The sequence below is a fragment of the Ammospiza nelsoni genome, chromosome 2 (genome assembly GCF_027579445.1).
Source record: "Ammospiza nelsoni isolate bAmmNel1 chromosome 2, bAmmNel1.pri, whole genome shotgun sequence".
NCBI classification, from domain to species: domain Eukaryota; kingdom Metazoa; phylum Chordata; class Aves; order Passeriformes; family Passerellidae; genus Ammospiza; species Ammospiza nelsoni.
The window spans coordinates 20525413-20538831 of NC_080634.1; the positions used below are offsets into that span (position 1 = coordinate 20525413).

Genomic DNA, 13419 nt, shown 5'->3' on the forward strand with positions numbered 1-13419 from the left:
TGTTCGAGCTCCATTTTCAGCTGAATTAAAAGCCAGGCAGAAGACACGGCAGTCGACCGGAAGAGCAGTCAAGCTCATTCCGTCATCCGAGCTGGGGAGGCCGGTGACAGCGCCACCTAGTCGGGGGCAAGGGTTTCGCTTGTATTTCCACAGACCGAGGTCTGAAGTGGGTGTCGGCACGACACGTGAAGCCATTTCAAACGCAAGAACACGAGAACGCTGATCCGAGAAACAAAGAGACGAGTACTCAGACAGAAGTCGAGACTCAGACTGGAAAGAGCGATTCAGAAGAGAAATAAAAAGAAACTAAGGACTTTGGGGATTTTCACATAAAAGCGAAGTAATGAGTTTCATGATGCTTATGTGCATCATTCTTTCATTCATTGCAATAAGCAACGGTAGAATTCTTTGACATCTCTCCCATTTGGAGAGGAATTTTAAGGGTAGGGTTCTATGTCTTAATAGTTCTCCTAGTCCTCATACTTGTCGTCCCATGCATCTTTGCATGTTTAAAACGTGCCATGAATCAGATAGCAAAAGAGGTCTTCTTGGTGCAAACAGAAGGGGGAGATGTGGGATCTCAGCACCTCAGGACTGATGTGCAGAGTGACCAAGACCACCCTTGGGGGGCTCGGGAGTCCTGGAATGTTGCCAGAAGTGTCTGGTGGCTGGACTTTGATCCTGCATGGGAGACGACACCTGTATGAGGATGGGAGAATTTCACTGGGGTAAATGGTGAAGGGATAAGTTAATTAGAGTGTAAGACACAGGGTTTAGGATTTCTGTACAGGGGGGTCTAAAGAAGTAAGATGGAGGAATTGGGGCATGTCCTGTTCTTCTTCTTCTTCTTCTTGGCCTCCATCTTCTGTGGTGATGTTGGCACTTTGGGATTGGTTATTACTAAAAGTGCACTGGTTAATAAGGGTAAAAGGCATTGGGGAAAAATGATAAATATTGTATACGTAATTTTGAGTATAAAGATAGGTGACCGCCCCGGGGGCTCGTAGTGTGCTCATGGCTGGCTGCTGTGCAGACCTCTGTTGGGCTGAGAGAAAATCTTTTAGATAAACAATTAATAAACACCGAGACCGAGAAAAGACCTGAAGCCTCTTCTCGTCCTTTGAAGCGCGGGCTGTCCAAGGCCACCCCGGGCCTTTCCAGGTCACCTAAACAGCTGAGAAACCGACATACTACCTATTCCTGTTACAGCTGCAGCCTGTTCCTTCTCTGATCTCCAGGCTGGGCTTGCAGTCTTAATTCCTGCACATCCGCTGTGCCTTCAGCCCCATGTTCACTGAGACAGAAAGTGCCCAAGCGGTGGCCCTGTCACGTAGCATGCTCTGAGTTATGTAATCAAGTGCTTCATAGGGCTTTAGAGCTACCAGTGCACAGAAGAGAAAGCACTAAATGAAATGCCTGTGGAAGACAACAATGAATTAGATCATCTATTAAATTTTTCATCTTTTGAGTCTGTTCAAGCCCAGCAGCATCAGAAGCAGTATGTCTGAGAATTCAGAATCTTAAAATGAGAAAGTAATGGATGAAGAGCCCATTATGAAACAGATATACATGGAGCTGTATTGCTTTTCTCCCTTTTTTTTTCCTTTCTGAATACAGCAGCAGGACTTTTGTTTGCCAAACTGACTATGTGTCCATCTTGGGTTTATCAACTTCCTTGCATATCAATCTGAACATTAATCATTTGCTAAAAGGAAACTATTTCCTACTACGGTGGATAATGCAGCATGAATGAAAGATATTTGACAGTCTTGCAGAGCTCGGAAAGAGGTAAAGTAATTTTATTTAATATAGGATTAAATCAGACCACAAGAAAAGTCTCATCTTAACTCTTCTCTCCCCTTCTACATTGTATGAGTGATATCATCAAAATTTAAACGACTGTACATGGGCATAGCTGCTTTTCTATCGCTGCAGGTTAGCTGACTCATAGCAGCAGAAAGTAAAATCCTTGTGCTTTATAGTAGGTTTGCTACTTTTCCGTGATTTCCCCTTGGTTTCAGTGGTTTGAGTTGTTTTTCAGGACACCATTCCACTATTTGATAGCCTTCTAATATATACTGATGAGAGGGCGATAATAATATTCTACTACCTGCCTTCTCTTCCTTCACTTTTCATCCTATTATCCCCTTGTTCAAACTTTTTATCAGCATTTGAACTGGGAATAGGAAAAATTATTTGTCACACTCTCAGCCTGTTATTGAGGTGCAGAACAGGGAGAAAAAAGGTTTGTTTCTGGCTTATGGCTAAAAAAAAACTAGATGTGTGGTAATTTCTGTCACATGCATTTAACAGAGTGCCTATATTTGTGTTTCTGCCTATCTGTTACTGGGATGCTTGATGCAATTTGGGTTGATGCAGACAAGGTGGAGTAAATCTGAGCCAGTGGGGTGAGCAGTGCACAGCTGAGGAGAGATGCATGAAAACAGACCACAGATGGGCGAGATAAACAGGCTCCCTGGGCTGTGACTGAGGAGGCAGGTCTCTTTAATGGCTCTTAGCAACGCCCCTGCTCTGACCCTCCCTATATGTGAGGAAAATCAAATCAATATACTGTTCTTCAAACCACAATGCTGCAGCAGCAGCAGGGCATTGTGACAGCCTGCATCTCTTAAATTCGTCTTCGCTTTTCAGTGTGCTGATCTCTGGATATCCATCCTTGCATCTCTGCTGAGGAAGACTGCATCTTTAATCGGATTGCTTGAGCTCCCATGCACAACCTTCTTCTTATTAGCAAGTATTAGGTAGGCAATTTTAAAGCGCTTTTGGATTTGCAGGCAGCTGTAATGTTGATCTGACAAACCTATTGTATTCTCTATAAACATAGTAGAAGCTTCTCTTTAAAACCTACTGTGTTTTAAATCTTGTTTTTTCTGTTTTTGTGTTTGGGTAGGGGGGACTGCTGTTTTCTCCTTCCTTTTAAAAAAGATGTAGCTAATTTGTGCTTTTGGAAAAGGACATTCCCTTGTTGATCCCTCCCCTGTTCTGTGGAGCTATAACCCGGTGCATATACAGTTACTTGCAGTGCTGATGAACATCTGTTCAACTGTCTAACATTTAGGGCAGGCTGCTTAATCTTTTATTCTTTAATTTTCCTGTGCATACTTCAAAGATGTGGACTGTGACTCTGCCCACTGAGTAAGTTCTCCCTTGTTTCCAGAGATGGCTAACAGAGGACCAAGCTATGGCTTAAGCCGAGAAGTTCAGGAAAAGATTGAACAGAAATACGACGCGGAATTAGAGTCTAGACTGGTGAACTGGATTATTGTACAGTGTGGAGAACAGATAGAGCACCCTCCTCCTGGAAGGCAACATTTTCAGACCTGGTTGATGGATGGAACAGTGAGTGTTTTGTCCAATTGCCCACTTTAATGTTTTTATCTGCACAGTGCTCCTGTGTTCTGTCTTCATTTAGATAAATTGATCAGAGCTCATGGTCAGTGCAGAAATATACATCTTAGGATCTGATTTATTTCCTTTTGACCAAGAGTCTTAATCTCAGAATATAAATTATCCTACTAGTACACTGAGATCAGTACAATATTTATGATTCTTATGAGTCATGCATGTTTTATATATAAGTATGACTCATTCCTTCAGCTTTTTCTCTCATGCAGTTAAATGAGATCTTTTTTTAAAACAAGATGTATACTTTTATCTTAAAGAAATAATCAGTGTTGACAAGGAAAGGCAAAGAGATATAGCAAATTTGAAGGACAGGATTGTGTAATAACTGTCTTCTTGGGAATAATTCTGTAGCTAAAACATTGTATTCCATTGGTTTATTGAACAACAGGCAGATGCTGCTGTTTGCAGCAGCTGTAAGACTATGCTAATCATTGAATCTCTGCCAAAGTGACTTTAACAACATTTCAATTGATATTGCTTATTTTTTGGCTTGGACATTTGGCTTCTTCTCTGTCAGTTGTTATATAACCTCTACCAGTGATTGCTTTGCTGTTTCTAGCAGATTAGGATTTATATGGTTATGCTTTTGCCTCATTTAATGAAAGCTTTAATGCTTTTCTAATACACTTTGATTATTATCAATTCACTTTTTGTTTTTAACTGAAGAAATTATGTCCCTAACAGAAACTGGCCAGGCCAAAAGCATTTTGCAACATCACTTAATAAGCACAAATTGCCTTCTAGTTTGGTGCCTGCTTTCTAATTTTGTTTCTGTCTTTATCTCTCAGCTGTTATGCAAGTTAATAAACAGTTTGCATCCAAAGGGAAATGAGCCTATTGCAAAGATCTCTGAATCAAAAATGGCTTTCAAGCAGATGGAACAAATATCTCAGTTCTTAAAAGCTGCTGAAATCTACGGAGTAAGAACAACAGATATTTTCCAGACAGTGGATTTATGGGAAGGTAAAAATAATAAACTGAAAGTCAGTTTACAGTCTTCATTTTACTTTGCTTTGATGTGCATTTTGTCTTGGCATATTCTCTAATGTAATTATCTTTTTTTTCTGTTTGCCTTACCTCATTCCCATGTTCTTCCAGTGCTGCATTATTTCTTCTGAGGGATTTATATTGCCCTGAGGGCATAACAGAACCCTTCCAAACTCACGTGTTATCCAAAACCCCATCATTCTGATAGAAATTCACAGGCCTAATAAAAGATCTGTTCTCTCTGCTAATTATTTTAAAGTAAATAAGTCCTAATAAGAATATCGAAAACCCTGATTTTCTGATGACAAAATTTTATTGCAGTCTTCAAATTATAAGCAAAGCTTAAATTGGAGCTAAGAAATGCATTCCCAGGTGCCTCTGTGAAGCTTATGAGGGTTCATTTATGACTCGTGAGAAACAAAACTCACTGCTTAATGCCATGTTAGCTGACCTTCTCTCTCTAAGGAGACTTTTAGGAGAGGTCACTGGCAAGAGCAAAAAACCTCGGGGTGCTTCTGTGGTTTTACAATAAGGCAGGTGAAGTCTCCCTCCCAGGCTGGAAATGGAAACTGCTTGTTCTAGTTGCTGAAGAGCTGAGTCATTTGTGCATTCATGGAGCTGGTTTTGCTCACTTTTATGGTGGTACATCCCATCCTGGTGCTCAAACCAAACACACTGTATATCCTGCATCTCCCTGAACAGGGTGATGCAATGCTTTGGCTAAGCACTCAGAGCAAAGACAGCGGCAGAGCAGTGAAAGGCACATATGAAAGGGTCAAAAATCTTCCATGAGAACCAAACAGTGGAAAGAGGAAAACAATCCACTGAGAAAGCTGGCCAGCATAGTTTGTGTAGGAGTACATATCAAGAGAAATAAGTGGGGTGTGTTTTCACAGGCAGTTGGAATACATGTGGAAGAGGTCATTCCTCTGAAGGACAGCTGGAGAAATGAAAGACTAGGGAGCTCTTCATGAATGGGTTAGAGGGAAAGGACATACTGACAGATGGTGTTACTGGGATCTGTAAATGTCTCAGAGTGCCAGATTTGCTTGGCAAATCCATACCCTTGGCACAAGGGCAGGATTGTTTCTTCCAATTTAGTCTTTAGTGTTTTATGCAATCTATCTTTACATGTCTTAAATGAAGGGATTTTCACTTCTCTGAAGTAGCACCTTCCCACCCCTCAGCCTAGCAGACTGTTGAGAGAGAAGCTCCTAACTTGTAAGGGATGATAATTGCTCATTTCAGATGTTCTTTACAGTCTTTTGCAACTCATAATGGCTTCCCACCATGCATATGAAAATATAGTACATTGATCCTTATGAGGAAAAGAACTTGTTTTGAAGACATAATGCTCTTACTGCTAGTGGCTGTCTCCTAATTTCCTTTCACTCATCACCTTTTCTCAACAGACATAAGGTGAAAAGATAGTAACTTTTAGAGGACAGGAAGTCAAAATAGAACTTGCATCCTAGGAGGAAGACATACAAGGTTTTTCTTCACTGTTATTGTAAGACTTCCCAGACCTAATCTGTAACTCCTCACTTTTCCACTCCCTTTTCATCCTTCCTGCTGCTCATTTCAGTGCTGGGATGACATAGTATGCCTGTCCAGTAGGGAGAGTTCTTTGTGTCTCACTGTAACTCTGACCTCTGGCATCTGTGCTGCTTCAGGGCTGAATTGTCTGGACAGGGATGCCTTAGCTGGGCAGAAAGAACAATCTCTATTTCACTGTTTCATAATTGCAGCACTCCTACACTTCACACCATAATCTCTTTAGAAAGAGAAATGTCAATGTAGGTTTATAGGGAAAGAAAAGTGGGTGACTGAGAAACAGCTTTCCCCTGGCACTAATTGTTTCCCATGAGCTTTTGCTTTGAAATTCTTAGCAATGATTAATGAAAATATTTTAGGATATGATCTACTGTTGGCTGTTTCAAGCTCACTCAGTCCATCTGTTGCACTTTTCTTCATCTCTTTGGCTTCTTGATCCAGGGGAAGTATCACCTCTTTTTTGGCCCCATCTTGCATAAATGTACTGTGCTGAGCAGCTTTCCCTGATCCACACCCAAGACATGTTTGCTGCCTTTTACAGATCCCTCCTTGATATACTTCCAGGCAGGAAACAGGCAGGTGAATCACTGGGTATTTTTTCAACATTTACAAAAAAAGCATTTCAGGAGTACTCTGCAGAGCGGTTCTCCATCTTTGTTTGAACTTTCTCCTTTCTGGACCTGGAGAGGAGGTCCTTCCAGATAGGTTTCGCCTAAAGAGAAAGGCTTGGAGCAAGAACTGAGCAGAGACCCCTTCCTCCTTGTTTTAAAAACAGTGCCAAATTCCTATACAACGCTGTGCTATTCAAAGCACACTGCAGAGGACACTGAGATGCAGGAGTGTCATCAGTGTGGGTCCCTGAAGAGAGGCTGAAGCTGTGGGCTAGGTGGGCGGCCCACATGGCTGTCAATAAACAAGTACCGGAGCTGAGGGAAGGCACTGACTACAATTTGCTGCAATATCAGAGTCGAACCTGGCTTCAGGGAAGGTGTATGATCCCTTCTGTCAGGTAACTGCACTGAAAATTTAAAATTTTTCCCTGCTTTTTTTTTTTTTTTTTTTTATGCTGACCATCAAGCCCTTTGTATCCTTTGCTGGAGGAGGGCAAGTAACACAAGACCACTTGGATTCAGGTCTTCCCTCACCCACAGCACTCCTCTTATGTAGCAAGGAGTCTCTGAAGAGCAGAGCTGTGGCTTTGTTTTGTCACATGTCATTCAGCTCCCATTTACCCAGTTTTCCCCCTGCAGCATCTCCCACTTTTCAAATGTGACAAATAAAGCAGAGCTGAGCACAGAGCATGGAGGGGGCTGCCAGATGGCTCTGCAAGGCTGATCATCATATGTCACTGCCTGTCTTTTGTTCCTTTTGCTTTTTTCCTTAGCTTGCCATCATTATTCAGCTGATTCACTTTTAAATCCTTCTCCACATCTCTTTTTATCCCAGGCAGTCACTGCTCTCCTGCTATACAGGAGGCATCCCAAGGACATTGTATGTGGCATCTGTTACAGCATATGGTACATCTGCTGCTGTGGGAGCTCTCGGGGTTCCTGCCTCATGCTCCTCTGGGTGCGCCTGCAGATGTGCATGTGGGGAATGTCGGCTCTGTGGCTGCCCTCCCCAGCAAGGACCCTTCTGATGCAGTTTGCCTTAAATACAGTAAAATAAATAAGTTCTGGAGGGCTGACAACTTATTTTATGAACAAATGGTCCCCTGCAGATAGGATTTTTATAAACTTTAGTTGTCTGTATGACAGCCACAGTTGGAAGCTGATAGATGTTTTCAGCTTTAGTGTGCTGTCCTTACTTCAGCCACTGTGTTACAGAGCCCTGGACTACATCTGCCTGTAATAAGGGTGATGCACCACAGAAACACAGAATGTGCACTGCTCCCTTCCCTCTACACTCCAACTCATCTACAGTGATGCCCATTAATATTGTTCCACTGGAGGTATTTCTGAATTCTGTTATCATCGTGTCTCTGGTGTCTCTTTTTTTCTGAATTGCTTGTTTTCACATGTGAAGAGCCAGAATCAGATCTGTTAACTAGACACATTACTTTAGGAAAGAGAAAGAACTGGAATGAAAGAGGCAAGGGGAGTAAAAAAAATGCTTATGGAAGAATTTCATAAGGGAGAGGCAAAAGGCAGATTTCCAATAACTTACTACCTCACACAAATTGGAAATACCTGCTGCAACTTATTTTCACTAGAAAGTATTCCAAAAGGTAGCATGTCTGGATTGGGTAATGAGTTATGTAACTTCTATTTGGCTAAAGCTGAGACAAGCCCTGACTTTGTGAACTGAGAAATGACGTAAGATAGCATAGGGAGAACATGGGAAAATAGTGGACCAAATGGGAAAAATTAAAGGTATGAAACTGAATAGCATCAGAGTAAGCAGGAAGGTTTAGGAAGGTGCTTTGATGGTTAATTTGGGAAGGACTGATAGAATTTATCTGCACAGGATCTCTGCTGTGAGCTTTGTTACCACAGGGATTAAACTGACTCTGAATAAACTGAGACACACCACACACTATTTAACACACTATTCTCCTTCAGCCACATTTTACTGACTATATTACCATTATTTGCATACCAGAATAATCTCTCCTTAGGAGAAAATTTTGTCGAAGTGATTCTATAGACTTAAAATGGTATGGAGGAAGGCATTAAAATAATCAAAGGCTTGGAAATCTAGAAATGCCTGAAAAAGTACGTTTTGCTTTAACTTCATCCCTTTGTTGACTTTAATAAGCTCTTGCATGTCAGTATTTTCATTTCAGCAATGGTAAAATAGCATTTATAATTCTATTAATGCACATCTTCAGGAACCTGTGAGAGTTAGTTAATACATCAGATAAAACTGGTTTTCAATGTGCCAAGCTATTTGTTGAGCAAAGATTTCCTACATTAATTTCACTGTCTGGCTTTCTAGGGAAGGACATGGCAGCAGTGCAGAGAACCTTAATGGCTTTGGGCAGTTTGGCAGTCACCAAGGATGATGGCTGCTACAAAGGAGATCCGTCCTGGTTCCACAGGTAAAATCCAGAGCTCAGCTGCCCACAGCTGTCTTCCCTGGGAAGCTAGTAATATCATCTGCCTTTAGGCTTTCAGGAAATTTATTCAGAAAGGAAGGGAAGAATATTTCCCAAGTTTCCTTGTAATAGTGAGGTTTTTCTCTCTGGAGGTTACAGACGGGAGGCAGGAAAAGTGTACATTTGTCATCAGGTTTGCTCTCTCACATCAGATAGCAGACCAAAGGACTAAGGAAGACAAGGCTGTTGAGGATGTCTGTAAACCCTCAAGGAGCAACCCTCTCACTTAGCAAAGATAAGCATGAAGTCTCTTTACTTTTTTCATCCAGACAAAAATGATTTAATTTCCTAGGCTTCTTAATTCTTGGGGAGCACTGCTTATCTGTGAAGAAGTCTCTGTCTTGGCAAAGCTGTTTATTTGTTCTGAAGTTCTATTTATTTTGGCTAGGGAGGCTGTAAAGCAGGGACAGGAAGAAAAGGAAATCCTCCCACAGGCATATTATTGACATAAGTTTCTGCCATCCAAGAGTATCTCTTACACAGAAATGTCGAAGGCAGGTTAGCAAAAAGACTTCTGACTGCTTGTCTTTTCTTTGCTTGAATTTTCTGATGTCTAGGTGAGGCTCAGCAAAAATAAAGCAAACTTCACTTTGTCTTAAACACCAAGCTGGTTAAACTCTGTTTAAATCTGAGATTTGAATTTCAGGTGAATAAATGCAAACTCCTATGTAAGTTTTGCTTTAACCTGATTTTATGAAATCAGGTTACATTAACTTAATACACTGCACAAATCGATTTATATTTATGGAATATAATTAGGTTTAAAATTTATATACTTCAAATCCAGTTACATTCTTTAATATAAACCAGACATGAAATCACTATGACCCAGACAGGCTTATTTGTTTTATGTAACTAAAACGAAGTCCCACATAGAAAAAATAATTTTCATCTGGACTCTTAATTGTGGGTGGGAACAGCTTTTTTTTGGCATGGATGAAGATGTGATCACCTCCCTTCTCTTCTAGCTGTCTGTCCAACCCATGCTACTTGGATAGCCAATCCATATCCATTGCAGTCCCTGTGAAGCTCCATGTTATAGCTGCTGCCTTAAGGAAAACCAGTGTTACGGCATGTTGCCAGTCAGGAGCTGTTTCCTGAGTAGTTTCCCTATCCCTTCAAGCAGACCAAACCCTCTCACTGCCACCCAGTGTTACTCATAATTCAGGGCTTTCAGGATGATTCTTAATTGCCTTAACTTCAATTGAGAGACCAGTATCAAACAGAGTAAGAATATCCATGCAGGGATCTACAGTGATTAGGATAATACCGCACTTGAGGTAAGCCATTTAACTTTCCATTGCCAGTGTCTCACATTCCCAGTGCCATCAGACTGATGTCCCCGTCCTTGCATAGCAAGATTCCTGGATCCACAGCTGTTTGTTATTCTGTGGCTTGGCAAACACAAGCACTAGTGTAAAGTTGGCACAAAAATTTGACTGATCTGGTGGGTTCAGTTTTAGGTAAGAGTGATGCCAGACAGGCAAAACAGAACTTGACATAGTGTGAGACATGGCAGGTGAGTAGACTTGCCTTCGACTCTTTTCTTAGTCTCAGTTTGGGCCATTTCCACTCATCTAAAAACAGATCTCATACATGTTATCTGTAAGACCATCATATACTAAAGGTGGGGCTTGTGATGGTAAAAATAACACTATATGATCCAAGCCATATATGTAATCAACTTTTATTATTCTAGCCAGGCTATCCTTTAGTCTCTCCTTTTATTTCTTCTTTGCAGTTCTTATTTTTTTCTCTGTTTAATTACTTTTTGACTTTCTGTGGAAGTACTCATCAACATAGCAAAAAATTCTAGGAGGAAGGAGAAAAGAACAGTAGAATACTTTCCTGTTCTTTTAATTAAAATAGAGGCAGACACAGTGAACCTGAGATTCACTTAGGTAATAGGAGTTGTTCTAAAAACATCCTCTCATGAAGATCCTGGCAGTAGTTTGCTGCCTGTGTAAGTATTCTGGAAAAAAAAATTAAGTAGCAGTGAGAGGGATCTGCTTTCTGAGGCACCACAGTTCTGTGTGCCTCCCCCAAAACAGTGAGTTTTCTGGCAAGAGCTGTGGGATCTGTGGTGGGCCTCTATAAGCTCTCTTATTAGCCTATACTTCACCACTTGAGGGCTCATTCTGGAAAATGACTGGTCAGCCCTGGTGTTCTGTGGATCTTTCTCCCCCTTCCACTTTGATGGGCTTTCACGTGGTCGTGAGTTCGTCTCCTGCAATTTCCTGAACACCCTGAGCCTAACAGAGGGTTTAAGTGCTTTTTCAGACTTGAGCCAGGGTTGTCAGCACAGTGCAGGATCTCACCCTCATAGAGAGGATCATATTGACGGTTTTCAACCACAGCAGGTACCTAACCTAGTATTCTCATCTAGTGGAGGGATAGGAAAGAAAAGCGGAACTGTAACTGGATGCCATACTGCTGCGTAACCTGAAACCTAATCACAGGACATACAGACACAGCAGGAAAATAGATTCTACACATGTGGGAGTAGAGTCTGGTAGTCCCTCAGTCTGGGACTCTGCTGATTCATATGGCTCATTTGATAACAACAGCCTGGTCCTTCTCCATCCTAAATTGCTTGTTTTCCTCACCTAGTAGAAATGAAAGATGAATCCAAGACGAACATTTTCTTGTGAGGCAGCAGAGTGCAAACTTTGCTCCTTCTGCTTAGCTGCCACTTTGGCCTTCAGTGCTATTTTCAGAGAGAAAAAGGCTCCTTTTATGCTCCAACAAAGGTTCATTGATCCAAACGGCTTTTGAGACCAGGGACACTGAACAAAGTGGTCAGTAGGTTTTGGCAGAAGATAAAGAACTGCCATACAGTTAAGACACAGGTTCAAGGGGCAAAGCCTATTGCTTAGGAGGTGAGAGGTCTGGAAATGGCAACAAGGCAAACATTCTGTCCTGCTGACAACCAATGTCCCCTCTGCAAAAATTATTAAGTCCCTTCTCCGACCCACGGCTGTTCTGGGTACACTCAGCTTTTATTTAATCCACTGAGTTAAATTACACCAGTTTTTACTGTTGCTCTAGATGGGTATCAACTTGTAGTACAGCACAGGTAAGTGTCTTATGGATCAGATCCCATGGACTACAGCTGTTAAGAGCTATAGTGCTCAACATAAATTAACCCTATTTTGTGTTTTATATACAGAACTGTATACATATTTTACCTATGACAGCTTCTGGGGAAGTCCCTTGGGGTTCTGCAATAACAGGGACAGTAAAAGTCTAAAGTACTGTAGCTTTGAGTAGAGCATTACTTCTGCAGGAAAGCAATTAGCTCAGCCGGTACAGTCCAGCACATGGGATGGGGCAAATGACTTAATGCATTACAAGGGATAAGAGCCAATTCCAGATTGATTTTCATGATCACAATCTCTGTGATTTCATGATCCTACACAGAATGATATGTATGTATGCTGGTTTTTTTGTGTGTATCTGGACAGGAAAGCACAGCAGAATCGACGAGGATTTTCAGAAGAGCAACTTCGGCAGGGACAGAATGTAATAGGCCTTCAGATGGGGAGCAACAAAGGAGCATCACAGTCGGGTATGACAGGCTATGGGATGCCAAGGCAGATTATCTAAAAGCATCTCTCGCTGTGGAGAAAACACTCTTTCTGCAACATGGTCCATTAGGGAAAAAAAAAAAAAGAAAAAGAAAAAAATGCTTATTAGTTCCTTTTCTGCCTGGTTTTTAAAAGTTAGGCTCTCTAAGGTTTGGGGTATTTTTGGTTTGGTTTGTTTTCTTTGCAGCTGCAAGAGCTCACCTAGGAACTTGGGTTTTTGTGGTGGTATGTGTCAGTTCACAGCACGTGCGCACTGCTGCCTCCTACTTTTCACTTCTGAACTATGCAAAGGCAATTATTCTGTATTAATTTATTTGCAAAGTGTTATCTTCCATATTTGTCTCACACTGCACTTGTATTTCAACCAATAACCTCATTCTTCGATTAGTGATGATATTGTTTGACTGAAGAATAAAGACAAAATAAAGATACCTCAAAGACTCATTATTTGAAGGAGGTAAAAGCTGAAACCAACAACCACATGGTACAGTGCAGATGAGTTAAATATTTTCAATGGTCAATCTCTCTTATCTCTAACCCAGAGCGCTCTCTGAGTGACTCCCTGCCATAGTGTTTACAGTCTGTGTTACATGTTCAATTTAGTGTTTGTCTAAAGGCACACCCAAAGTATTTTCCTGAAAAGAAGATTTATTGTCCACTGAGTCTGATTCATGTAGTCACAGCCAATTTAGCTCAGATTTTTCTTGACATAGTATGCTGGGTCATCTGCAGCCCATAAACTTGTGGAGCAAGTTAAAATCAGTTTTA

At 41.3% G+C, this 13419-nt stretch overlaps 1 protein-coding gene across 2 annotated transcripts; it reads left to right on the forward strand.

Moving 5' to 3' along the window:
* The first annotated feature begins 1770 nt into the window (after positions 1-1770).
* Positions 1771-13095, forward strand: TAGLN3 (transgelin 3). 2 transcript variants are annotated; one of them, XM_059467054.1, is made up of 6 exons: positions 1771-1788; positions 2653-2762; positions 3179-3360; positions 4215-4389; positions 8905-9007; positions 12529-13095. In XM_059467054.1, exons 3-6 carry the CDS (start codon positions 3181-3183, stop codon positions 12668-12670), a joined length of 600 nt encoding a protein of 199 aa, XP_059323037.1. In that variant the 5' UTR covers positions 1771-1788; positions 2653-2762; positions 3179-3180; the 3' UTR covers positions 12671-13095. The 2 variants fall into 2 exon arrangements, with proteins under 2 accessions (XP_059323037.1, XP_059323036.1); XM_059467053.1 differs by lacking the exon at positions 1771-1788 and adding an exon at positions 2456-2495.
* Positions 13096-13419: the final 324 nt, after the last annotated feature.

Excerpts from the sequence above, each read along its gene's own strand:
- TAGLN3 (XM_059467054.1), top strand. The coding sequence starts at position 3,181 with ATGGCTAACAGAGGACCAAGCTATGGCTTAAGCCGAGAAGTTCAGGAA. Across the intron at positions 4,390-8,904 it reads GACAGTGGATTTATGGGAAG|GGAAGGACATGGCAGCAGTG; the intron begins GTAAAAATAATA and ends CTGGCTTTCTAG. Across the intron at positions 9,008-12,528 it reads GATCCGTCCTGGTTCCACAG|GAAAGCACAGCAGAATCGAC; the intron begins GTAAAATCCAGA and ends GTATCTGGACAG.